Raw genomic sequence first — 27213 nt, forward strand, 5'->3', positions numbered from 1 at the left:
GGGTGTAAGAGGTCAGATCCAACAAGCCCAAATATTGCCGTATCATTGGCAGCTCCATCTACTCAATAAACCATAAGAAAGGCCGTAGTAGAGGAAGCCCATCTCAGCAACCAGAGGATGAAGAGCTGTTAAATCCTAGCTCTCCTAATCTTATAAACTCAAGTGACTTAGATTAAAGTCTCCCCAAGTGGTTAAGGATCAAGATACTATCCATATTTGGTACTATCAACTAAATCCAAAACCTATAAATCCTTTAACAAATTCGCAAGGCATAAATTGAGGATCGAAGGAATTCCTCTCAACAAGTCCTCTAAAGCACAAAGTAAAGGACCGAAGAAAATATTCTAAAGTTCACACAAAGCCTAAGGTTGAACTAAGAGGATTTCGTCATCAACAAGTTCTATTTGCACAAAGCTCTTGACTGATGACTTCTCGCCACCGACCTGGTACAAACCTAAAGGGTTTAGGTCACCGGCACTTATGCCTTCATCATGCTCGCCAAAGCAAGAAGCATTGGGCAGAAGATATAAAAAACACCTGACAAGTCTGCAAAGACAAATCGGGTGGTTCTTTATCAATGTCTATAACACAAAGCACAGAGCAGAAGGAACCAAATCTCTGGATTCAAGCTAAAGCTACGAAAAGAAGCATCCTGAATGATGTCTATAAATGTTCCTAAAGACTGGAGGCATTTTAAATATTTATTTGGGTTGATATCGTGTCGCAGGCCGAGATCGCGAAATAAATATTTAAAATTTTACCAAGATACAATCAGATGATGGAAGAATGTTGAGCATATACAGAAAGGCTATAAACTAAAGTGATTTTGGTGATTAAAGAGAACAAATGATGGCGATGCTATCCACTAGCGTCAATCTACGGAGTGGTGCTCTATAGACCTAGGTACAAAGTACTCTATCACTATCCCGTGGATCTCTACTTGACCAAGAGCAAATATATCAACTATACTAAAGATTACAAGTGCATCTAAAGATCCATGAAGGCACAGAGATGGACTCTTGGAGATCTATAGAAAGAAAATTTTAGTGTGACATCCAAGCAAATTTTTGGAAATCCACTAAATGAAAATCTTAGTATGACATCCAAGCAATTTTTGGAGATCCACTAAATGATAGCCCTAGTGTGATATCTTGAATAAATATCTAGAGATTAGCAGGGTCAATCATCATATAATAAACGTGATTCACTCTAGACGTAAACCACATTTGTTGACCTTCATAATACAGCCAAAAGAAACAAAAAATAAAAATATATACCTAAATCATTACCTCTGATGAGATCACACCTAGATCCTGTGCCAAATCTCGCATGCTTACTACGGCCAATCCCTCTGCAACGACGCCGAAAATTTCTTCCCACGCTTGCTTTGCCTCGATCGAACCTTCCCTCGCGTCATTAAAATGAGAGCGAAGCTCTCATTCGCAGGTGCGGCCTCACTTCACCGCAGCTTCCACGCCAATCTCTGCCCTGTTCGCAAGCCTCCAACTCTAGTTCGACGCCAAAGTCGCTAAGCCCGACGACCTTCCCTATTTAGAACCCCAACAGCCGCGATCTCCTTTCCACTCGCAAATCGTCGAACCTCAAACCTCCATATCCGATGCCGAGATTCCCAAACTCTAGGCCTTTCACACACCTCTACTTCTCCCGATCTCCAAACCTTCGGTCCCCATCCGACCCAAACGAAGCCATCATCCTAGCTCCTACCCGACGCCTCCAGAGAGAGAGAGAGAGAGAGAGAGAGAGAGAGAGAGAGAGCCCTCCCTACCTAGTTTATTTCTCCGATTTTCCTCAGCCTAGCCGATCATCTCCCATCGAATCACGCTGCCGCAACTCCCTCTGCCCTTTCTGATCTCCTATTCTGAGCTATACCCGACCCTTGCATTCGCCTCTAATAAGCCGCACTCCCTTTGTCGTGAAGAAGTCGAACACTTAGCCCCATTCGATCCTTAATTACAGTGGCAGGGATAAAAGCTTTTGTTATAAATAATATAATTATAATTATAATATTTATAATCATTATTATGTTTTATTGTATTTTATTTTATTTTCTGTTGTTATTAGTGACTAATTATTACTGTAATTGTTATTAATTATATATATGTCTATTTATTTGCTTGTGAGAGATAAAAAAAAGAAAAAGAAGAAGAAGAGAGATATTATATTTTTTTTATCGTCACCTCGACACCACCTCACTGGGAGGCAAATGTATAATCATTCTAAACCCTAAAACTTCGAGAACCCGCCTTCGACGCTTGCAACGCGACAAAACGACCACATATACACGCTTTTCTTAGCATGGTGGGAGGAAGTTAGTCTCGGTGCTATTGACGAAGCGGGTAATCACCTAAAATCCCTTCTTCGGCGTTCGTGGCGCATCGGAAAATCGCATATACACGCTTTTCTTAGCATGGAGGGAAACCGGTTGATGCTTACGACGAAGTGGGGATACCCATAAGTACTCGCTTGCGGGGAAACAATTTCTTTTCTTTTGCAACAGGTACCAAAAACCCATACAAGCTTTTCTTTGCGTGTTGGGGGGACAAAATACGGCCGCGGTGTCCTCATTCGAGGACACCTACCATACAAGCTTTTCTTAGTGTGGTGGGAAGGCCCAGTTTCCTGTAGTTTTCCCCTAAAAGGGGGAAACACCGGGAGGTTGCCGAAATTTCAGGTGAACATTTGACCTACTTTGAACTTAAATGAACTTGAACAAAATTTGAACGTAAAAAATGACAACAAATTGAGCAGAGGACTTGTGGATTTGTACTCAAATGAACTAAGTAGAAAACTTGAACTCAAGTGGACATGCTATTGAACTCGAGTGAAGACTTTGATTTGGACTTGTTCTGAACTTGAAAAAGCAATGCAGAGGATCATAAATAAATTGAACATGATCATAGTTTGAACCTAAGTAAATGATTAAATTAAAGATTTGATTCAATCTTGATTTGGACAATAATGGACTTGGACCTGAATGTGACATGTAGAATTTGAACTTAAACGAATCCTAAGGAGCTTGAACTTGGCTTTGGATACAATGTAAAGGACTTAGACTTGCATATTGAACCGTCAAGGACTTGATTCGAGCTACAAGGGACTCAAATTTGCAAGCTATTGGACTTCAATGAGCTAGAACTAAGATGATGAAATGAACAAACTAAATTACACAAGAATTTGTGAAGGCTTGCGATGAGACAAAGGACTAGAAAACAAAACTAGTGGTGTTCATATCAATCAACTCACAGGTCTATGTTAAAGAAGTTTGAAAGCATAAAAAGGGAGAGCTACTAGTGGATGTGATTGTTGATATGCAAAGAAGGGCAACGACACACACATGATTGTGAGCATGAATATAAGTTTCTTATAAAGCACAACAACTCATTTGTGGGAACAAGATGAGTATGATGTACTTGAATCATAATCAAAATGCATAAGAGGTATGATAATTCCGACACCTTTATACAATCAAGCATACCATATTTCATAAAGATCAATATACAAGCAAACACATCGATCTTCTAAGATGAGTAGTGAACATAGCAACACTTATGAATGATTGTAAACAATAGTAAAGATCAATTAACTTGCAACATCGGAACAAACTGCAAGCAAACGAAGATTTGTGGTGTGGGAAATTCCCAACATTTCATCCACGAATTGTAAAGTTAAGACGTTTTATAAATAATTGCATCAAGCCTTTGTAAACTATTGAGGCCATTGAGTGTAATGAAACATCAATAAACATGAGTAAGAGATTTGTGAGGAACATGTACCACCTACAAACGATGGAAGGGGAAGCAACAAAAGAATACACTTTGATTGTTAACATTAGTCTGAAGTTCTCTTCAATGAATATCGTTGTAATAAATGATTCATAACTCTTTGATCATGAATAACGACCAATATGGAGTGAACAAATAATGCAAATAGGTGATGTTGATTGCAAGAAAACATCAATTATACAAGTCCACCATACACATTGCATGTCATTTATAAGAAGAAATGCATAAAGAATTGTGCCAAACACAAGCTCCTACGAGCTGCTGTAGGAGATCCGTTATATGTTAAATATATTGCATACAAACAAAATGCAAGAGAACTACAATAAATGCAAAGCACCCACAAGTTGTAGCAAAGAATATGACCATACCCTTGCAATAAACTCCATCCAATGGCAATTAAATACATCAATCTTTTGCATGTGGAAGCTGCAGCAAACAAAAACATGAATCTCTACAAGCTGTCGTAGCATAAAGAAGAGCCATCAAATGTTTAAAAGGCCCCCGCACATGCAGCGTAGTTTGTATATACATAGGTACATGAAAATAAAATTAAACACCTGCATGGGCCCCGACGAGCATGTTATGGGTATACACGGGACGTCTAGGGATGCTGCGCGGGCTAAATGATGAATTTAAGTTCGAACCCGATCCTTCTAGACACGGTTCAAACCATTAAATAAATATGCGGTCACGAGGCCGATCGGGATGTTTATTTTATACATTCATATTAGGCGTTTAAGGTCCTTTATAAGGAAGATTCATTGATAAAATCAAACAGCTGCATGGGCCTGACGAGCGTGTTTTGGATATACACGTGACGTCTAGGGATGTTGCACGGGTCAATAAATTTGAACTCGAACCTCCTAAGCAGATAAATAGGAGTCGACAATATTCAATAAATAATTATAAAATACCCCCCAAACACCCGCATGGGCCCTGCCAAGCTTGTTATGGGTACACACGTGACGTCTAGGGATACTGCCCGGGTCAATAAGTGAATTCAAGTTCGAACCCGATCATTCTATGCGGATCAATAAGAGTCGACAAGATTCGAACCATCAAACAAATATATGATTATGGTGATCGACATATTTATTTTAATACATTTATATTAGGCCTTCAAGGCCTATAATCAAAAGAATTCATGAATAAAGGCATAAAGCCTATGAAACCCGATCCTCCTAAGTAGGTAAAAATGAGTCAGCAGGGTTTAATTATATAATGCCCCCAAACACCCCCATGGGCCCCGACGAGCATGTTGTAAGTACACATGTGAAGTATAGGGATGCTTCGTGAGTCAATAAGTGAATTCAAGTTCGAACCTGATCATTCTATGCAGATCAATAGGAGTCGACAGGATTCGAACTATCAAACAAATATATGGTTGTTGCAATCGATATATTTGTTTTAATACATTCATATTTGGCCTTCAAGGCTTATAACAATGAGAATTCACTAACAAAGACAGAAAGCCTATGAAACCCGATCCTCCTAAGCAGGTAAATGGGAGTCGACAAGGTTCAACAAATAATTATAAAATACCCCCAAACATCCACATGGGCCCCGACGAGCGTGTTATAAATACACACATGACGTCTAGGGATGCTGTGCTGGTCAATAAGTGAATTCAAGTTTGAGCCCAACCCATCTATGCAGGTAGATATGAGTTGATACGGCTCGAACCATTAAGTTTTCATATTAGGTCGTGAGGTTGATTAGGATATTTATTTTATACATTCATATTAGGTCTTCAAGACCTTCAGTAAAAAAAATTCACAAACAAAGGCATAAAACCTGATCCTCAGTCGACAGCTCGACAAAGTTGATAAGGTTCATCCATAAAATTCAAATATTTTCAAATAAAAATGCCCCGAAACACCCTGATGATGGCCGTGTTGAAAGTTTATCTCAACCGAAGATGTTCACAAATACTTTCAAATGCCTTCCAAGTTCCACCCAAATATCTACAAAAATTAAAAAAATCTTAAAATCTAAAATATTTAAAATTGAAACAATTCAACAATCGATTAAAGCAAAATCCATCCACCCCCACAACTGTTTTTCGAGGTGGACAAATAAAATAAAATACTTCAGCTCACATAGAGCTAAAATGCCTGGTCAAAAATATCATTAGGATTCATTCTCAAATAATCTTCTTCCAGTAAGGACGTGGTACATGTCCTTCGCCACCAAATGGTACCGCAGGATAAACGGTTATGACTCGGTGCCCTATGAACCGAGTGTTTTTGCCACCAAATTGGACCACGAAATACCGGTTATGGCTAGAGCCAATACGTTCCTTAGTGACATTAAATCATTGAGATATGAATCAATAGGTATAATTGATAAGGCACGAAGCCCTCTGTTAGCTAAGGTGGATTCAAATTTTTCCCCTTAGATAAACATTCACCCCATGTCTACATGGTCCCTTTGGACGAAACAACCAATGGCTACCGACAAGGATCCTTCCGTCACGTTGGGTCGACTACCTCCTCTGACTAAGTAGACCAGGGATCACGATGGCCCGGGACGACGGAACCATGGGATCTTGATCGGGTCCATCATCCTTTCCCCCACCATCCTCTTTAAGTGCGACATAGTGAAATTTCTATTTTAAATATCAAATCTTCTAACCTTTTAAACTTAAAAGCCTTCAACACATGCTGCTACTATATGCCAGATAACACGTATTTCCACATATCTGATTGACAACTAGCCTTAATCGAAAGTTCTCTCTCGTGATCGGGAGGGGTAATTAATTATAGGGCCTTGCGCCTATAGGAAACCAGAACTCAGATCATGAAGTCCTCGCAAAATGAGGGCGAAATCTCTGGGTAGTGTCTTATCTACAAACACATCTGCCTTCCAAAACTTACCCCGGAACTTAGTTCATTAAAACTCCCCCTGAAGAAAAAGTAAGGCGGACGGAGGCTGGGGCCGAATTTTCGGAGCCCACACAAGCCAATACCCTTAAATTATGTCGGCTATATGTCTTCATAACAATTCAATGCCCATCAATTAAAAGATATGCGTGGCATACATAGCCAGACTTTCTTATTTCTATATATGCATACATAGAAATTAGGTTAATACTTGTATATTCTGCCTTAGGACTTGTCATGTAATCATTATGTAATAAGTTGTTTTCAAATGTAGAAATTACTTGAATCCTGCTGAATAAATAGGTATTTAAGATCCTCTATAAAAGATAGAGAATTCAAATCACCTCCTCTCTCTTTAAATCAATGATAACATTGTTTTTTGTGTTGGCTAATAGAATGAGGATGGAGTTTGGAAAAAGAATGAAAAGGTGACGAGTAATTAGAGGATAGATTTGGGACATGAGATACTGTGGAAATGCATGGAAATGGCACAACCGTGTTCTGCTTAGAAAACAATCATGACGTACATTATTTATATTATACATGTGTATGAAGGTAAGTTCCAGTTTAGTTAATTTCCAAACCCTTTCCTTATGCTAACCATAATTTTGAATAAGTTGAGACATTTGGCATAAAGTAATCTAAAATAATATTTGTAACTGTATCCACTACACGAGATCCCGTCAATGATTTTTCTGATGAGCTGTTATGTACAAAACCTTCTTCATTCCAAGGAAAACATGCTAGAATCATTAAACTTGCAAGTGTAAACATTGCATTCCATGTATCCATATGTGGGAAGGTGTAATAAGGCCCTTTGAAACTATATTCAATAAGTATATGATGAGCTAATTTTGCATGATAGGCATGCGCTAGTGAGACAGATACAAGTGATACTTAGTTAAATTTAAATTTAATGTTTAATTTAAGTTTTTAATTTTCTTTCCAATGATGTTTTGTTCTAATGGAAATCAACATTGCAGCTTGATCGGGCTAATAAAGATTGGAACAAATTTCTTTCGAAAATTCTTTCCATTCATTTTTTATCGTTTCTTACTTAAAAAATACCATTGTCGATCCAAACCTGGAAGAGCAAGGCTATCAATCCACATCTGGTGGAGAAAGGCCAAGGGTAACTGTTGACAAAATTAATGGAATGCATTAAACAAAAGTACATCCAGGAGATGTATCTGTGGTGGATGTGATGTAGAACTATATGCTAAATCGGAGATTTGCACAAAATATTTAAGAGTAATTTCAGATTTTCGTTATTAGCAATTAAAACAACAACGTAAAACAAATAAATGGTTACTTTCGCTTAGGTTAAGCCACACAAGAGACTAAGCTAAATCAAAACACATAGGAAAACTAAAACATTGCAAGAGAAGTAGTTTCCAACTTAACCAAGACTTAACAATGAAATCTAATTGCGAAGAAGTAACAATCCTACGATTACTAATGGATGGCGAATAATAGACACAGTTTCTTGCTTGGACAATTCTCAATAAGGTAAGTAGAATTTTAAAAGTAAATGGATCTAGGAAGAAGATCACCTTCTCGGAGAAATGTCGTGAGTTATTACGAACCTTCCATTAGTTTCTCTTCCCTAGCCTTGATCACCATGAATAGCAGTGAGTACGTGGTCTTCTCTTTGGATCAACAATGGTTGGGGTCAATTCGAGGAAGGCCAATGAGGAGTTCCATGCAATCTTAGCCTTCGTACGCCAAAACCGGCTTCAAATTCCGGATCGATCTTCCATCTTCAATCAAAGTAGGAGATACAACTTGAGAGGAGGGTGAAGAGAGAAAGAGAGAGGGGTGGTGGGAAGAGAGTGGCCGGCGGGTTGTGAGGGAGAGGGAGGCGGCTAGGGTCAGGGGCGGCTAGGTTAGGTGGAGTAGAATTTGTGTAATTCCCAAATCTGAAATTATTTTCAGATTTAAGTAAAAATGGAGGGAAATTTATTGGATTTTGAATTTCAAATAGCATGTATTAAAGTCCCTTAATGGAGCATTAAAGGAGGGGGCCCATTAAGGGGGGCCGGCGGCATTTATAGGGGATTGGGAGTGAGGGAAAAGGAGTTATGTGTTTCCTAATTCGCTTCTCCAAATTAATTATGAAAATTTCAAATCCGCTCAAATTCAAAATTTGAAATTTGAAATCTCATTGAAAACTTTCCTAATTTGGCGTCAGGCAAATTTGGAAACTTCCACCTTGAATTTCAGAATTTGAAATTTTGTGGAGAATCAATGAGGGGATTAACAATTGGTGGAGAAGGAGTTGAAGGGGAAAACACAAGGGGGAGGCCGGCGGTTCAGGTGATGCCGGCGGGATGAGGGGGCGGTGGATCTTGGGGAGGTGGTGAGGTTTGGCTAGGGGCAATTATGAAAAGGTTGTTGGTGGGGAGGGTGGATGGCGGTGGGCGTGGATAAAAGAAAATAGAGAAAGGGAGATAAACCAAGAGCCACCGGTGGCGACTGTTGGGTACGACGGGTGGCCTCTCCTAGGCTCCACCAAGCTCACAACTCTCTCTCTCTCTCAAGCTCTCACAAAAGCTCCAAGAAGAAGACAATGCAGGAAAATAATCATATCATTTATTAACCATCAAAAGTACAAGACGAAGGCTATAAATAGCCTAATACAAAGACATAAAATAAAAGACTCAAATACCCTCGAGGGGCTACAAGACTCAATCCCTCAAGCAAGGGTAAAAAGGGAAAAATGCAGAAATAAAAATACACCAAGATAAAATGATCATACTAAAATCAGAAATACATCGGGTAAATCGTGGCCGTAGATCTACGGCCACGTCGACGGTAGACTTTCCAGCTGATGTCCCCATCAGGATGAGTGTGGTCTAATGTCATCTTATGTTTCTAAACAAAAATACATACAAGACTTTTTTTTTGTGATTTCATTATCAAGGATGACAACACACAGAATCTTGCCTCTGCATACCATGATGCAACTCTATTTGCGAACTTGCCCTAATTCATTAGCTGGCTTATTAGGTGGCTTCAAGCCAAGCTAAAGTCAAGCTAAAATTGCAGTGTCCGTTCTGATTGTTTGCACGAGCAGTAAATCAGGACTGTTATTATTTCTGTGGGCATAAATTTTAGCTATGTAGTAATCCTGCTGTTTGAAATCTCAGGTGGATGTGGCCTACCTTCTGTTGCGAAGGTCATGGAAACATGTTATCGATTCTACAATCAAAGAATGGGAATATCTGTTATTTTGTACTGAGGAAAAGTCAATATTCTTAGCCCAGTGAACGAAATTTCCAATTGAATAAAGTCCCTACTACGAATTGTTAATGTTTTGAAGACATTTTCTTTGAAAGTGTACAAAGCTGATGTGCATTAGACTGGCTAGATTCATTGAACCTGGAAGAATCCAAGTGTTATGCTTTGTCTCAATTCGCATTTTAATAGCTTCTGATTAGGAAACATTTAATTTGATGTCAATCATCTTTTGGGAATGTATTTGATGTGTGAACAGAGGTTTATTAAAGCAGACGACCTTTAATTTTTACAGCATTGCAAATGCAGTTCTACTCAGTATTCTTTTCATGCCTTGTTCAGTAATGAGCCCTTCTTTTTTGGTTGTTTTCTAAAGTTTAAATAAATTATTAAGAAAATGCTATCCTGGTCTTTAAGTTGGTTTGTTTTATATTATTATTAATTTTAACTGTGAATTGACAGCCGACGCTGCACAAGCCTAGTATGATGGCTCATGTTGTACGGGTAATGAAGGGAGAAAAAACAATTCGTATGCACTATGCTAATTGCAGGTTCCATTTGCATTATACTCATATTTTGAGCAGGAACCATATTTTATTACCTCCAATTCACGAAATTTTCTCTTTGCAGCACTTACAATGCTGACTTTGATGGAGATGAAATGAACGTTCATTTTCCTCAAGATGAGATTTCACGGGCTGAGTCTGTTCACATCGTTGATGCCAATAAACAGTATATTGTTCCAACCAGCGGGGATCCCATAAGAAGCTTGATTCAGGTAAAGAACTTATTGGTTGCCATATAATTTGGTGACATGCCGTTTCTCATTATAAAATTATGTGCTTTTTGAATTTCTTAAAATTTATAGGATCACATTGTGAGTGCTGTCATCCTAACAAAGATAGACACATTTCTAACCCGTGAAGAGTTCACTCAGCTTTTATATGCTTCCTGTGTACCAACCCCAGCTTATAGTTCTCAAGCTGTTAAGTTTGGCAAAAAGATTTCTGCTTTAGTTGCTGTTGATGATATTCAACTCCCTCCTCCTGCTATATGGAAGCCAAAACTGCTGTGGACAGGAAAGCAGGTTAGTTATAGTCCATTTGATTGTTCATACACATATTTATCATTAAATTACTAAGAGTTAACTTAGTGCATCAGATGTTTATTCTGTCTTATTTGTAGGTTATTACGGCAATTCTACACCATATTATAAAGGGTCATGAACCACTTACTGTTGAAAAAGAGGGAAGAATTCCCATGGAGTATTTTGGAAAAGATGCTACTGAAAGGAAGTTGTTTGTTTACAACAACGACCTTGTGCATGGGATTATTGACAAAGCTCAGTTTGGAAAATATGGTTTAGTTCATACTGTTCATGAACTCTATGGCCCAGACATTGCTGGGCAATTGCTTGCAGTGTTCAGTCGCCTATTCACTTTTTTTCTTCAGGTTGACGTTTCTCTGTTTACTACATTTCTCACCATCTATTGATGTTTCTTAATTTACTCAGCTCACCCATCTATCATCAACATTCTCGTATGAATATTATTCACTTTTTGCAGATGCATGGTTTTACATGTGGAGTGGATGATCTTTTGGTTTTCCGAGATTCGGATATGAAGAGGGAAAGAATATTGGAAAACAGTGAAAGATGTAGTGAAGATGTTCATTCCCGGTTTACAGCAGCAGCAGCAGCAACAAATGATTTTGAAGGTATGCTAATTTTCTGGTTTATATTTGGTGGATAATTTGATTGTATCCTAAAAAATGTTTGCTCTTGGTTGCCTTTTGTCTTGAATAATTTTCATCCAACATTTTTTTTTCTCTAATTTTGAGTTTGATTGCTAGGAGCTTAAATGTCTTTTTGAGTTATCTGGAAAATTATTCAATGAAGATTTAATTCCATATGATATTAGGAGATGCATTATACATATGGGTAAATGAGTGTGTCTACATTTTATTATTTCTTCTTGGATAGTTGCTACAATTTTTTTTTTCTAATATCATTGGGATGGTTATTTGAATAAGATTCTTTTGAAGATAATGCTTAGGAGATTATTTTATCCCCATCTTTGCTGACTTTCTTTAATGTTTCTAGATCCATTGAAGCTGCTCAGAGAAACTGAGAAAGTTGTCAGGAGAAATGGAGAATCTGCAACAAAACGGCTGGATAGGATGATGTCAAATGCTCTGAATGCTCTTACTTCAGAGGTTAATCTTGTACTATTTCCTGGTGGCTTGCAGAAACCATTTCCAAATAACTGCCTGTCTCTGATGACGTTAACTGGAGCAAAAGGTGGTTTGGTAAATTCCTTTTTCCTTTTTCTTAACCTTGCAAATATTTCCTGTAGATAAACTGCTAAAGCCACCCCAAAATTATTATGTTATGAGAGATGGTTCTAGTAGGGTTTCATAAATCCTGGCCTTGTTGCGCCTAATTTTTTGTTTTAATTTATGGTAACCTGTAAACACTATATAGGATCATATTTTATTATCATCGGTAAGCATAATACGATACAATATTGATAATTATGCATGCTAGACAGTGGGCATCACATAGTTACTCCATAGGAATCATCCTGACATGGTATTTGATGTCTATTGATAGCCTATTGAGATTTGATAGATACATACAATTTAATTGTAATAAATTTGAAAATTGAGAGGATTTACACCACAAAGAAATTTTTTTCTAAATAATAAACACGAGAATGACTATATGCAAACACTACATTATCATGCTGATTGAAACCTTCATGTTAATTATGGTAACTAGGAAACTAAATGGAGATAATGTGAAGAATCCATGAGTTCGCTAACAATCATCTCTGATTTATTTGATTTCATGCGTTTACAACAGCTGATTGGGCACTTGCACCAGCCACAATAGAAGCTCATCTCTTTATGTCATCAATACTTCTTTCTGTGGACAAAATTCATCATATCAGGTTGTTGAAGATCATCTAATGTTTGTTTCGGAGGAGATCAGCAAAATAATATCTGATGAACATATATGGAGATTAGATTATCAAGAAGCTCATGTGGATAACTAGAAATGAAATTTAAGAACATTAAATAAACTAAGAAAATAAAATAAAATAAAAAAGTTGAAAAATCAACAAAAATAAATAAAAAACATGCCGAAAAAATTAAATAAAAACAATTAAATGAAATTTAGGTAAGATGTTTCCTTTTCTACGAAAGAAAAGAAAAAAAAATCTTTCACAATTGGTCACTTCGCTCAGGCTTTTATGTGCAGCTACTGAAGCCCACCTGTTTCTTGCTCTCAATTATAACGATGCTCCCTGCACTCCGCTCACAGTAGCTCCATTGCTCCCCACTCCCCAACTCGTAGCACCAACAACTCTTCCAGCTCCCCTATCCCTGCTCATGTCTCGCTATCTATTTCTCGCTCAACTCTTTGGCTCACTCATTGGATTTAGAATTTTTGGGGGCTTGGATGACCCCCCTTTTGAGGTGTTGAATGGCTTCAGGAAGCTCTGATAGCACCTCTTAGTTTAAAGAAAATTAGACGCCCTTCATGTAAATGTGAAACCTATCATCCCTAATTTGGCTTTTTCCCCTCCTTTAGTTGGTTGTGATGTTGCTTCTTATTGTTTTGACATATCAAGGCTATGAACTTCTAAAATGTGAATTTTTTTAACATAAATTGTAGAAAATTTATTTGCAAAGATTCAAATGACAAGTTTTTTTTTTAATACTTTTTGTTAAAAATTAACCTTATATGTTTTTTATGATATTGTTTTGTTTGTATTTTACTCTTACTAGGCCATAATGGATAAAAAATGATTCATGTAGCTGACCCCACGTAGTGGGATAAAGGCTTGATGTTGTTGTTGCAGTGTTTTGTTTGAATCTTTTTCTTTCATTAATAATAAATTTAATTTAAGAAGTAAGTGTGAGGTCCGTTTAATGAATTTTCTTTTCCTTTGTGTTCATTGAATCCCTCACGTTGCTTTTCGGACAATATAGGCATTTAGACCATTTAGGCATTCCAAGCACATCAGGATGGTCTATTTGACAAAATGAGCGATAAATTTAAGATATTTTATGTTGATGTTTAGAAAATTATGTTTTTCTTCTCCCATAATGATTGCATTCAACTAGACGGCTTGTGATTCAAATATTGTGGTCAGTAGAGAGACAAGGACACAAGAGGTGGAATGTTAAAGTTGTTCTTGAATTCTTTAAAGCCAAGCACTTGATTAATACTATTGTGCTTGTTTATATACCTCTTTAATAAGTAAACTAAATTGCATTTAACAATGCAAAATAATATTTATATTTTATAATCATTAGAATTAGGAATGTTTCAAGCCACAGTTATATCTACATATATTTAAGAGGTTGAATTAGGAAACATAAAACAAGATTCGTTTGATAAATTAGTGAGCTAGATTAGTATAGGTATTAATTTGTCCTCAACGCCTGCAAATCTGTCCAAATATTTTTTTAGGGTTGTTTAATTGGAGGTGTTTTGAGTGTACTGTATTTCAGATAAAAGTGTGTTGAAAATTGTTGTGTTTGGTTGCTGAAAAGTTAATCTAACGCATTTTTTTTTAGGAGTTAGAAACTAATACTTAGTTAATTTTTGGTATATTATGAAATTAACTAATTGGATATTTTTGGAATAGACCATGTCATGTCCTACCCCCAACAAACTTCCCATCACAACATCTTCCCCTTCACATGCCTCTAATCTCATTGGTCACTACTCTCATGATTTCTGATGTAGACAAAGGGGGGGTCAACACATGTCCAAAATAATACAAATTTTGGCTTCCCTTGAGTCTACTATTTGAGCTGAAATTTTAGCTCATTTATGAGGTAGACTTTAGTTCATTTATTGAACTAAGGGTTAGCTCATTATTAGCTAACATTTTAGTTCATTTATTATCTTACTTTTTATTAAATGTTATTTAGGGTTTTAAAGTCTTTTTTTATGATGTCTCTTGGGGTTCCAAAAAAGGGTTTTGGAATCCCAAGTTAGGTGTTTTGTATTTCCATGCATGACTCCTTGGTTTCCTCCATGGTTTCATTGCATTTGCCCCCTTGGATTCCGGCCGGCTGCTGGTTTCCCGTGCCTAGGCTCTTTCCGTGGCCGTGCCCCCTTGGTTCCCGCTTGGCCTCCTTGGTTCCCACGGCTGCCACTTCGGTTTCTTGGCTTGGGATTTATTTTTAGGTGTTTTAATGTTTTGATGTTTAGGTTCTTGTGATAATTTAATGAATGTGTCCTTTTGTATTCCCCTTTCATACCTATAAATATGAGGGGTTGTTTATGTTTGAAAAAAGTTGAATGAAATGTGATTTTTTGGAAAAGTTATAACCTTCAGGTTTGCTCTGGAAATCCTGCGGGCTCTTTCCACCCATCTTTCTCATCCCCTCCGGAAATCCTGCGGGCTCTTTCCAACCTTTCTTCTTGGGCTTCTAACCTCTTTCATCTCTCCGCAAGTGCCACTCCACCTGTATCTTTCTTCCAAGTGCAGCAACTTTATGGTGTCGTCTTATTTTAATTGGAGTCGTTTGTAAGAGTTTAAGTTGTTGAAATCATCGTTTGTAGTTTTAATTTCCGCTTCTTAGTCTTATTTAAGCTACCTCTTCCTTTTGAGGTATTTTGAGTCTTCTTTTGGTTAGGAAGTCTGTTTCTCTTTGTGATAAAAAAATATAGGGTCCCCTATATTTTTTGATTGCATCAATTTCCCTTCCTTCACATGCTGTCGTTACCGTCGATATCTTCTTCAGTGAACTTCCGTCTTGATTTCCTCTCCTCCTTCAATGCCACTAATCCTCTTGATACCTTACATCAACAAGCTATCATTGCGATTCATTCACATGTTACTGGTCCTATTAATGCTTTCTTCTAGCGAGCTCTCGTTGTGATTCCTTCACAAACTATTGATCTTGTCGTTGCTTGCACCTCTCAAGCTCCTTTTATGATTCCTTCACTTGTTGGTTAGAAATATTCACGAAATAATGCTTGCACTTCTCAACCTCTCAAATATCTCATCGTCTCCATTAAAATAATTCAGTCTCAAACATTTTCTTAGAGTGTCTACATATTTGATGAAGTCCATCACAAGACTATTGTTGGTTAGAAATATTCATGCTCATGGACCCTATGGTGCTACTTGTCACAAGAAGCTTGATGTACTACAAGTTGGCTTTGATTAAACTTCATAGAATCCCTTTTTATGAGATTAACAATTCATTATCGTATTGTATTATGATTTTTGCTCCATATAAAATTAAGCTTTTTATATATAATTAAACATATTTACCATGCATGAACCAAACCAAACTTGATAAGAATTGCACAACTTTAAACTCAGCTGCATGCCACAGAACTCTTACGACCAAACCCAATCCTGCCATAATTCCATTGCTTTTCCATGGCTGCATCTCCTCCAACGCCTCTCCTTTTGTTGTTGGAAACCCATTTACTTAGTTTTAGTATAAGGGAGGAGATGAAGCTATTAACTTCATGATGATTTTAATGAAGATTCTCTTAAGTGATGAGAGTAGGGGAAATTTAATTTCATAAATTATGACATTAAACTACTTATTTTCATTGAATTGTGAGTAGGAGTGACAATTTATTTAAGGTTGGTTGCAACATTATATGACTTTTAATATCCTTATTTTGACTTTTATAATCTTACTTCAATACTTACTGTGATGTTAGTATTTTTCTTATCATTTTATATGTTTCATTAATTTAATGATTTAATTCTGAGGCTCATGCCTCAAAACGTTTTGAGGTTTTGAGGCTTACGCCTCACCTTATGGAAAGAAAAATCCATCAATACTTGATTTACTAGTTTTAAATCATGGCCTGTATGTTCATCTAAATGATAGTAATGTCTTTTACCCATTTACTTGAAAATGTTTTATGAAGTAAATTGTACTTTCATCCATTTTATTGTATGAGATGCACGTTACATAATCATACTTGATATTACCTTGTCAATTGTTTATTATTATTTTTTTTGAATTGCAGTAGTTAATTCCAAGATTTGCTGACTTGTATGCCTTAGTTGGATGAGGCTTTTAACATCTTCTATGATATTTATTTAGTGCCGTTATACTGAAGTTTATGTGTCCTACGTGGTAACATTTATTCAGAAACATAGTCATGTTATCTGCTGCAAGGATTTTTTTTCCCTTATCGCTGATGTGTGACAATATCTTCTGTCTATGCTAAGTACATTCATTTGCTATTGTAGGTTAATATGACACAAATATCATCGTTGTTAGGCCAGCAAGAACTAGAAGGTCAACGTGTTCCACGTATGGTTTCTGGGAAAACTTTACCGTGCTTTCCCGCATGGGATATTTCATCTCGAGCTGGAGGTTTTATTAGTGATCGTTTTTTGACTGGTTTGCGCCCTCAAGAGTACTACTTCCATTGCATGGCTGGTCGTGAGGGGTATGTGTATCATTCATTATCCTTTCTTCAGCTTGATTTCAATTTTATGCTTCATAAATCTAATCGTCTTGCTAGCTAAACTAATTTATTTGTTCTCCAATGATTGCGTCTTGAAATATGAAATTTTCACATTATGCCTATAAATAGGTCAACTTAAACTTCCATCTGCTGAATCTTTAAGTTGGCTAACGTTTGATCTTATAGGACCAAAGTATAGTGGTTGTGTTTCAGGTTATGAAATTTATCTGGTCATATATGACAGTTTCTACCACATAAATTGAAACTGACCCCTTTGTACCTTGAAGAGAAATTCTGCCGACTTGCTCTAGAGGCTTGAAGTCTGTTTTTCTTTTTTGATCAATTCTGTAGGACCATACGCAGGTTTTAATTACTTGGTTCTTAAAATACTAAGATTCATCCAATTAGTTATCATAAATTTAGTCACAATTGTCAGATTATTGCTTACTTGATCCTTCGGTTTTGCACCACAATTGTGGACAATAAAGTTTGAATTTTCTTATGCGTGTAGATTACCAAATACTTACTGACTTAGGTAAAAGATTTGTACTATTAGTAGTTGTTTAAATTCAACTCTCATAATATTATTGAAGATTCTGCTATGATTGTCATAGATTTCACACTTCTAATATCAAAACCGATTTCAAAATTTTGGCTTGTTCTTATTTGATGAAATATCTTTTTGGTTATGTATAACTTTGCTCACCATGGTGAGCTAATATTATTTTTTATGATGTCTAGATTGGTGGATACTGCTATCAAAACATCCCGCAGTGGATATCTCCAGCGATGTTTGGTGAAGAATCTTGAATGTTTAAAAGTTTGTTATGATCATACAGTACGTGATGCAGATGGATCTATCATTCAATTTACATATGGTGAAGATGGAGTTGACGTACAGAAGAGCAGTTTTCTTGGTAAATTTGAAGCCCTCCTGATGGTAATGCTTGAAACTCTTGGATCTCGTACTTTAGGTTCTTCCGTTTTAGGCAATATAATTCTTGTTCTGCTCATAATTACAGAATCAGAAAGTACTTCTTGAAAATTTGAATGCTCAACTTGAAAATGCCCATTTATCAAAGTCAAATGGCTACATTAAAGAATTACCCAGTGAACTCAAGGAAAAAGCTATGCACTTTTTTAGTCGACTCTCGAAGAATCCAAAAGGCTATTTTTATCAGATTAAGAGAAAAGACCTGATGAAGTTAGTGAAACTTAAGTACCTATCAAGCCTTGCTGAACCTGGTGAAGCAGTTGGTGTGCTTGCTGCTCAGTCGGTTGGGGAGCCTTCAACGCAGATGACGTAATTCTTTATTTACTTTCCATACCTTTTTATCTTTGGTTATTTTATTAGTTATTCACATAATGCTTTCTTTATACTAAAGCCTGATCCATTTTAGCCCCATTCTTGTCGTTTCATTCTGTTTTAAATTCCGTTAGGTTTTGAGGTCGTTTGTAGTCGACAAAACAATGAATATAATGCGTTTGAACTGCTGGGTAAGAACCATAGCTTTTTCTTGATAAATTGTCAGAAAAATTCTGATGGATGTAACACAACCTGAGAAGTGGAGCCAAAAATACAAATGAATTCTAGTTGCTGATGAGAATTTACTTTCTATTTTGTAGCATATGCCATATGGTAAGAGTTTATTGGAGAGTATTTAACCATGAGTGATAGAAATATAATTTCAGGGTATCAGGTATAGAGAGAATGTAATTCTGTGTTGAGAAGAGTGTCTGATTATAAAGAGGGTGTAGCAAGTGGACTCGGACATGTTTGTGTTTATGCAGTGAGTTATAACAAATAGGAAAGAGGAAAAAGGTGTTTGTTGCAAGTTTGTTAGAGTGAAGTGTTTTTTTTGTAATTGTTGTGGGGTTGGGGGGGGGGGGAGGTTTTTGTAGTTCTGTATGGTATGATATTTAAACGGGGGAGGGGGAAGAGAAAAATAGTGTGTTAGTGGGATAATAAGAGAGGTTAAGATAAATGAGAAAAAAACCTATTCAGATTAGAATATATTGGAGAGAGAAGCCAAGTTAAGCCCTAAATATATACAATTAACTAGGAAATGTAAAATTTCATTGAATGAATAAAGGATATATTTATATGGAAGTTTGAAATTTAAAAAGTCCAATAGTTATATGGAAGTTTCAAATTTAAGAAGTTTAAAAAAGAAATAAGTTATCCTAATTTCATGAAATTGAAATGAACTATTCTAATTTCATGGAATTGAAATAAATATGGTGCATAAAAAGAATTGAAGTAATTGAATCATGACATCATACACCTCATCAGCTTGATTGTGAATACATTAACAATATTAGTGCGATGATGATTGGTTTATGGTCTCCATTATGAGGATGTCATCATGTTACAAAAATGCATTCATCTATTGTTTTTACTATCAAAAATATCAAAATTACCGAAAAGATTTGTGTGGTGGATGATGCTCGGCTTTGCTAGTAGATTTGCTTAGTGGGCTTAAGGATCTATTAGCGAGAATGGAGAATAGAGACCAAGAATAGAGGAGAATAGGCTAGCAAAATCTTCACTATCTCTGCAAGAAAATAGAACAAAAAATGTCAAAGAATCCTCTAGAAGTTCCCTAAAAAAGTGCCTTCCAAAAGGTTGCTAAATAGTTCCTCATCATCCTTTATTTATAGGATTTTGAGGGCTACAGGAAATACTACATAAGAATTGAAGTATGGCTACATGAAAAATATCTATACAATGTTATACGCTAATCTTAGTCATATAATGCCTCCTGATTGGCTGTAGAAGGGATAAATCAATGGTATGGTGAGCCATTTGCCGTCAAGCAAGCTCAAGAGGTAGATCGAGTAGGTGTAGGACGAGTCCCTAGAAGAGGCGAACCCTTAATTGGTGAGTCGTCTCATGAAGTTTTTGAATGACTTAGGAGGCTTGGCGTTGCCTTTCTAAGGAGGGCAAACCGAGGTGTTGGCAAGGAATATGAGTTCTTGAGTTTGGTAGGGGTTATAGCTGAATGAGTGAGGTTATTGTGGTAGATGCTTTCCTGTAAATAAGTTTGGTGAGCTTAGAGAGTAAGAGCTTGATTGGGATGAGTGGTGATTTGCATGCAAGGAACCTCCTGATCACCTAGCGTAGGGAGAGCTCTTGGATGGATGCAGGCGAGTGACGCCCTCTTTTTGGGTAATTGCGAGCGAGTCCTTCGAGGTATTTGTTCATGAGAAGGAATGTCCTTGTCACGACCTGGTCGCTACTTGTGAAACACTTGAGAAGACAGGTATGTACAAAACTTGATGAAGATCTTGTGGTTTCATCATTCTGAGTTGTCATGAACCCTAGTGTACTTTGTCAGTGGTGATAGTTGATTTAACTTGATTGAAAGATCCTTGTCAGAAACCATAGATTAGGCCTTTCAAGAAGAACTAGTAGACTTGGGGCATTCGTTACTAATCATGTGACAAAGGGGGAGGGTGAGAAAAAGGTCCCCTCCCCTGCCCCCTAGAAAAGAACTTTAATTCTATTAAAAAGGTCTACCTATCCATGCGCATCGTACTCTATATCTTGTAAAAGTTAGGCACTGGAAAACATATAAACATGCTTGGTGGCTTATCATAAAGTATGCGGCAAGATGCATTATAAAGCATGTGAAGTAACACGTTGAAAAGTGTGTATGGTACATTGAAAAGTGTCCCCTAAAATTCACTTGCATGAATCCCAATGAAGTACTAGTGGGACGAAGTGGATTAAAAGGTCCTTTTAGTTCATTTGGGAATGTAAACTACTTGGGCAATTTGAAATTTTGGGAAAATGAAATAGAAGGGTATTTAATTTTTTTTGCTGATGTTGTATGGATTTGGAACATGGAATTAATAAGCTTGAGAAAGTAACTTAAGTTTGGATAAAGAAAAGTCTAGTTTTGAGTTGGAATATTGGCAATGTGGGGTTTGGCTCGACTAAAGATTTAAATTTTAACTATGATGCATGGACATTTCATCATTATGAAACTTATTATTCAAGATGCATGCATTTAGTCGACATGCGCCCAACAAATGTCTACTACAAAATTTTTATTTTCAATTAAACAAATAAAAAATTAACAAACACTAATTTTATAGATATATTACATAAACAGCTTAAGTCATCTCTTTTTTTTAAATTTTAAAATATTACTTAAATAACTAAATATCTACTTAACACTAATTTCATTTTCCCATGATTTAATTAATTTAATTTTATTTATTTTTTCACAAAAGAGTTAATTTTCTCGATTTTAACTTAGAAATTTATGCTATTATGTAATTAGTCTTTCTTCAATTCAGTTTAAGATATTTAATAAATTTAAATATTTATTTTTTATTTCATGAACAATTGAAATAAATTTGTCATTATATGCATTCGTTTCACATTATTTAATTTTTTTAATTGATATTTATTTATTTTTTGTTTTAAGATACGATGTTATAATATTGTGCTCAATGGATGTAACTGTTCTATATTTTCAATTATATATGTATTTCGCATTCATCTCATATCATTTTTGTGTTCCTACGTTAAAAAAAATAATAAAAAAAAAAGTTTTGTTCCTATGTTTGTATCAATGCATCATAAAATATGAGACAATGAAAGATAAAGCCATGGGGATGGTATATTTTATTGGAACTTAATATTTTGACAAATATTCACAGATTCAAGTAGTACTTGTTTTCTAGTTGCATTTCCAAAAAATTTACTATTTTGATTAGAATTTTACGCGTGCTATGAATTTTAGATGTTGGTATCAACTTGATTTTTCAAAATAGGAATCATGTTTTAATACTGGGGCTATTTTCCTTACAGGCTCAACACTTTTCACCTTGCTGGACGTGGAGAGTTGAATGTGACGCTTGGTATACCTCGTTTGACTGAAATACTGATGCACGCAACTGTGAGCATCAGTACTCCTGTTATGACCTGCCCTTTGCTTGATTGGCGATCCAGGTAAATTATGAGGCTCCATGCGAGTTTTATGCTACTTTTAGATTAAATAAATAAGAGATCATTCAAGATGGAAATCACCTTTTTTGAGCTTCTTAATTTTTATTGTATAGCCTTTGAGCTTCTTAATTTTCATTTCTTGTATATTTTTCCACTACTTTTTGCAGGGAGGATGCTGAATTCATTGCTGCGAAGCTGAGGAGAATTTGTTTAGCGGATGTTATAGAGAGTATAGAGGTCTCCACTGTGCCATTCTCTACTAGTGGAAAAGAGGTGTACACCCTATATAAGTTAATATTGAAACTTTACTCTCCTGTGTTTTATCCTCCACATTCGGGTATTACCTTGGAAGTTTGCATGGAGACCTTGCAAACAATTTTTATCAAAGAGATGGAAGAAGAAATAACCAAGCACTTGTTATTGTCATCTAAGATTAAGAGCTTTACAAGAACCTCTTTCAAGGATTTTGTATCGGATGAGGCTGATTTAGATGAACCTGCAAGCCATGAAGCAATGGAAAGTAAAAATGTTATTGAAGAGAATGCTGACAATGTTCATGAAAGTAATGATGATGATGATGATGACGATGATAATGTTATGGATGCGGAAGACCTAGGCGCTGATGCTGAGAAGAGTAAGAGGCAGGCCAATGATGAAATTGAATACGATGATAATATTGAAAATGAAATGTCGGCTTCGGACGATGAATATGATGGCAAGCAATCTGAATCTGATGTTGAATCTGTTCTTGGCGATAAAGAAGATTATGACATAGGAGGTCAAGATCCCAGCACTGCATCGAAGGAAGAAGTATCTCAAACCCCATCAACAATTGCATCAACTGCTTCGCATATTGCCCCGGAGAAGGAAGTAAAGTCCAAAGTCAAAACGAAGGTCATTAAAAGATGTGGCAAAAGGAGTGGTAGAGTGCTTCTAGCGGAGTCCAAAGGATTGGAATTTGAAATCCATTTCAAGTTTTGTCAAGATGAACCTCCAGTTTTACTGGGAGAGGTAATTTCTAGTCTCCACCTCCTTTTTCCACTTTTGAATTGCTTCTTTTTTGCCAGTTGTGTTTTTGGCTTTAACTTATATCACATCTTCTGGCAATTTTTATTTTGTAAGCCCTTCATTTTTGAAGCTAATTGGTAACTTTATGCAGAAATGCACGTTTCTGCAACTTACGAGTTGTCTGAAAATCACTCAATTTAAATTTAAAACAATAAATAGATTGGGATGGCAACATTTTTTTACCGTTGTGACTCATCTTTTAAGAGAAGCATAATACTAAATTAAGTGTTGCAGAGACGAGGATGCTTAGTGGATGAGTGACTTTACCCTTAGAGATGGGATACAAAATGAGCATATACGTGATAAGGTTGGAGTAGCTCCAGTGGAAGATAAGATTAGAGAAAGTCGCCTTAGATGGTTTGGTCACATTAAACGGAGGCTTCCGATGACTCGGTTAGGAAAGTTGTTGAGGTCATCGACAGACATTTTAGGCAGGTTTATTGGCGAAGGAATCGTAGATCGACGGCTACGATCGGGAGTTTATATTTTTGATGTTGTCATGTCTTTTATGTTATTTTATTTTATGCATCTTTTATTTCATGTACTAGTGCCGATTTCGCCCTTATGAAGGCGTAGTGTTTGTTGTAGCCCAAGGGGCATGTGAGTCTTTTTTCTTTTCATGCTTCGAGACCTTTATAAAGGGGTCTTCTCTTATTGTATGAGGTTAATGCTTGATTAATAAAATTCTGAGATTTTTCCTTTGTCTTCTTGCTTGAGAGCTTGAGAGAAAGAGAGGAGGCCTTGGAGAGGCTCCACCACAGCCCACCACGGTGAGCTCTTGGTTTTATCTTGTTTTGTTCACTGTTTTCCCTTCCTCACCACCCCATTCCACTCACCCGACCCACCCCTCCTCCCTCTCTAATTCTCCCTGCAGCCAACCCGCCCAAATCCCCCCTGAACCGCCGACTTCCCTTGCCTGGATCCGCATTCCCCTTCCCCTGTATCCAATCCTGAAATTCCCCTCACCCAATCCCGCCGATCCACCCTCACCCGCCCTCCTTGCCGCCAGCTGTGCCAGCCGCCGGCCTCAGCCAGGCCGCCACACTCAATAGCCCAACCCGCCTCTCCCCTGGTGAGATCCCGCCGCCCACTCCCTCTTAAATTTTGAATTCTTGCCATTAATTCATTCATTATTTCTTTCCTAAAGTAAACCCCTATATTTAGGAATAGATTTAATTGAAATCCCATCCCATTTGAATTCAAATTTCAAATCTCCCTATTTGAATAAAATCTGAAAATTAAAATCAGGTTTTAATTAATGACATGGGGCCCACTAATTAAGCAAAACTCCCCTCTTTCTTCCCTTGCTTGGCCGGCCCCTCACACCTAGCCGTTTCTCTCTCCTTGCCACCTAGGCACCTCTTAATTTCCCTCCCTAATACCCGCCTCTCCTAATTCAAATTTTGGGAGGTTTTCATTGCAATTAATCTCTCCCTCCAACCAAAGAAAAATCTGAAAATCAAATTCAGATTTTCCCCTTGTTCTTCTCTAGTTCACGGCCAACCACTTTCCCTTGTCATCTCCCCGCCCTTCCTCGATGTTGAATGGCGGATCCGGAGCTTGAGTGGGGATTAGTGTTCCACGCCGACGGGAGCATTGATATCTTACGCTCTTCTTGCTTCGACGTAGGATTTGAAGACGACGTCACAATCGAAGAGTACTTGGAGCGAGTCGTCCCGATTCTCGCAAGTATTTTCGACCGACAATTTCGTGGTTACACTTGGACGATCATTGGACGCCATCCGCCACCACCTTCCCCGTTGAATACCTCTCCGGTAACAAAGTCTTTCGTTGCCTTCTTCGTAGTGGTGCTCCTCATCCTCGCATGGTTCTTTCTTCTCCGCTAAAGCCCAAGAGTGAACAAGAGAGAGAGAGAGAGAGGGTACTCAAGGTGAACTTCTTTATTATTAATTGTGGGATTTTTGTTATGAGCATTTAAGTATTTCTTTTATCTTTGAATGTTATGAATTGTTTGGTTATCTCAAAGCAAATCTTCGCCTAAGCAATTTAATTACCTAGAACGATTTAATCCTTTATTTTGTTGGTAATAAAATTTGTTTGACAACGCTTTGAATAATTTTCATTTTAATTTTCAATCGCAATTCCTACATTGATTTACACAAAAGTTGAGGTATTAGATTTGACTTATGTTAGGAAAGGTAGAGGTAGACCTAAAAAGACTTGGTTAGAAATATTAGAAATGATTTTTTTAACAGCACACAATGACGAAGAATGATTCATGTAGCCGACTCCACGTAGTGGGACAAAGGTTTGTTGTTGTTGTTGTTGTGACTCATCTTGTAAATGGACATAAGAATTTCTAAAATTTAACTCTTTTTTTTGTCCCATTTCATAACATTGGGTTCTCCTGCAGCTTGCTCTGAAGACGGCCAAGCGTGTATACGTCAAGGCATGCAAGAACATTGAGCGTTGCTCAGTGGTGGAACCAAAGCTAAGCGGCGATCCCCTCTCGCTCCAGACTGCAGGGGTGAACTTGAATGTGCTCTTGAACTTATATGAATACATTGATATCAATAAGATTGTCACAAACGATATTCATGCAATGCTGAAAACATATGGTGTGGAAGCTGCAAGAGCGACCATCTTAAATGAGGTGAAGGGCGTCTTCGATGCTTATGGCATTCAGGTCAACATAAGACACTTGATGTTGATTGCAGATGCAATGACCTGCAATGGCGAGTATCGTCCCTTGAATCGTCTTGGAATGCAGAAGTACAGCACTTCTCCTTTCTGTACGATGTCGTTCGAGACCGCGACTAACACCATCTCAGAGTCTGCTTTCCATGGTTATGTGGACACCATGGACTCACCTTCAGCTTGTGTCTCCCTTGGCAAGATAGTGAAGGTTGGTACAGGTGGCTTTGATTTGCTGCAGAACATACAGTTATGATAAGTTTAATGGTTTTTCTCTATTTATTTTTAGAGAAGTAAAATTATGGCAGAGCTTGTTTTGTATTTATGAGTGAAATAACAATAGACAGCGGCTTTTCTATTATCTTTTTCTTAAGCAATTTTAATGCAAGTCTCTTGAGGAAAGTCTATCACATTTTTCTTCGTCTTTAGTGCATCTCCAACTAAAAAAAACTTAATTTTTACTCTAAAATACAGCAATGGTCCTCATTATTTTCTAGCTGTTAAATTAGGAAATTTATAATATTTTATAGATGACCTTTATTTAGGCTATTTATTATTAATTGTAATAATTAGTGTTAATTAATAGACATTCATTCAAAATAATATTAATTATAATTTAATGATTACAAAAAAATTAGTGTATTAATTAATTAAAAATATTGACTTGATTAATATTCATTATGATTTGATTAGTTAATATATCAGTACATAATAATTATAATTTAATTAATCTGGTTAGTGCAACAAAATATTTTGAAGTTGGAATTTGTAGGAGGCTATTTTTTATTTAATTATTGTTTTTATTTTATTTTGGGATCCTAATTTAAGTAAAATGATGCTCTTGCATTTGCCCTAAATTCTTTGAGCAAGTGTCCCTAATTTTGTATTATTGTATTAATTTCTTAGGTTTTTTATTTTCCAGTGTTGTTTTCTTTCTTTCAATTTTGTAATAATAATTTTTTAATATAGGTGAAATAATTGTTCTTATGAATTTTTATGAATCAAATATTGTCGTAGGTGTTGAAAGATTGATCCTTTGTGCTTATATTTTCAAAAATTGTATTGAGATATATACTATAATTGACTCAAAGAAATATAAGTGGAGTGCTTATATATGATCATGTTTTTCATGTTCATAGT

General features: G+C 36.6%; 1 protein-coding gene across 3 annotated transcripts in view; it reads left to right on the top strand.

Moving 5' to 3' along the window:
• LOC110112331 (DNA-directed RNA polymerase I subunit 1) overlaps positions 1-26485 on the top strand; it is a 112413-nt gene extending 85928 nt beyond the window's left edge. For all 3 annotated transcript variants that reach the window (XM_020844523.2, XM_020844525.2, XM_020844524.2), the window contains exons 12-23: positions 10385-10473; positions 10553-10700; positions 10791-11009; positions 11108-11374; positions 11488-11638; positions 12024-12229; positions 17170-17372; positions 18132-18330; positions 18413-18693; positions 22213-22353; positions 22518-23361; positions 25793-26485. In XM_020844523.2, the coding sequence (XP_020700182.1) occupies positions 10385-10473; positions 10553-10700; positions 10791-11009; positions 11108-11374; positions 11488-11638; positions 12024-12229; positions 17170-17372; positions 18132-18330; positions 18413-18693; positions 22213-22353; positions 22518-23361; positions 25793-26329 (3285 nt within the window). In that variant the 3' untranslated portion in view covers positions 26330-26485. The remainder of the gene's footprint in view (positions 1-10384; positions 10474-10552; positions 10701-10790; positions 11010-11107; positions 11375-11487; positions 11639-12023; positions 12230-17169; positions 17373-18131; positions 18331-18412; positions 18694-22212; positions 22354-22517; positions 23362-25792) is intronic.
• Positions 26486-27213: the final 728 nt, after the last annotated feature.

The sequence above is a fragment of the Dendrobium catenatum genome, unplaced genomic scaffold (genome assembly GCF_001605985.2).
Source record: "Dendrobium catenatum unplaced genomic scaffold, ASM160598v2 fragScaff_scaffold_621, whole genome shotgun sequence".
In the NCBI taxonomy this organism is placed as follows: domain Eukaryota; kingdom Viridiplantae; phylum Streptophyta; class Magnoliopsida; order Asparagales; family Orchidaceae; genus Dendrobium; species Dendrobium catenatum.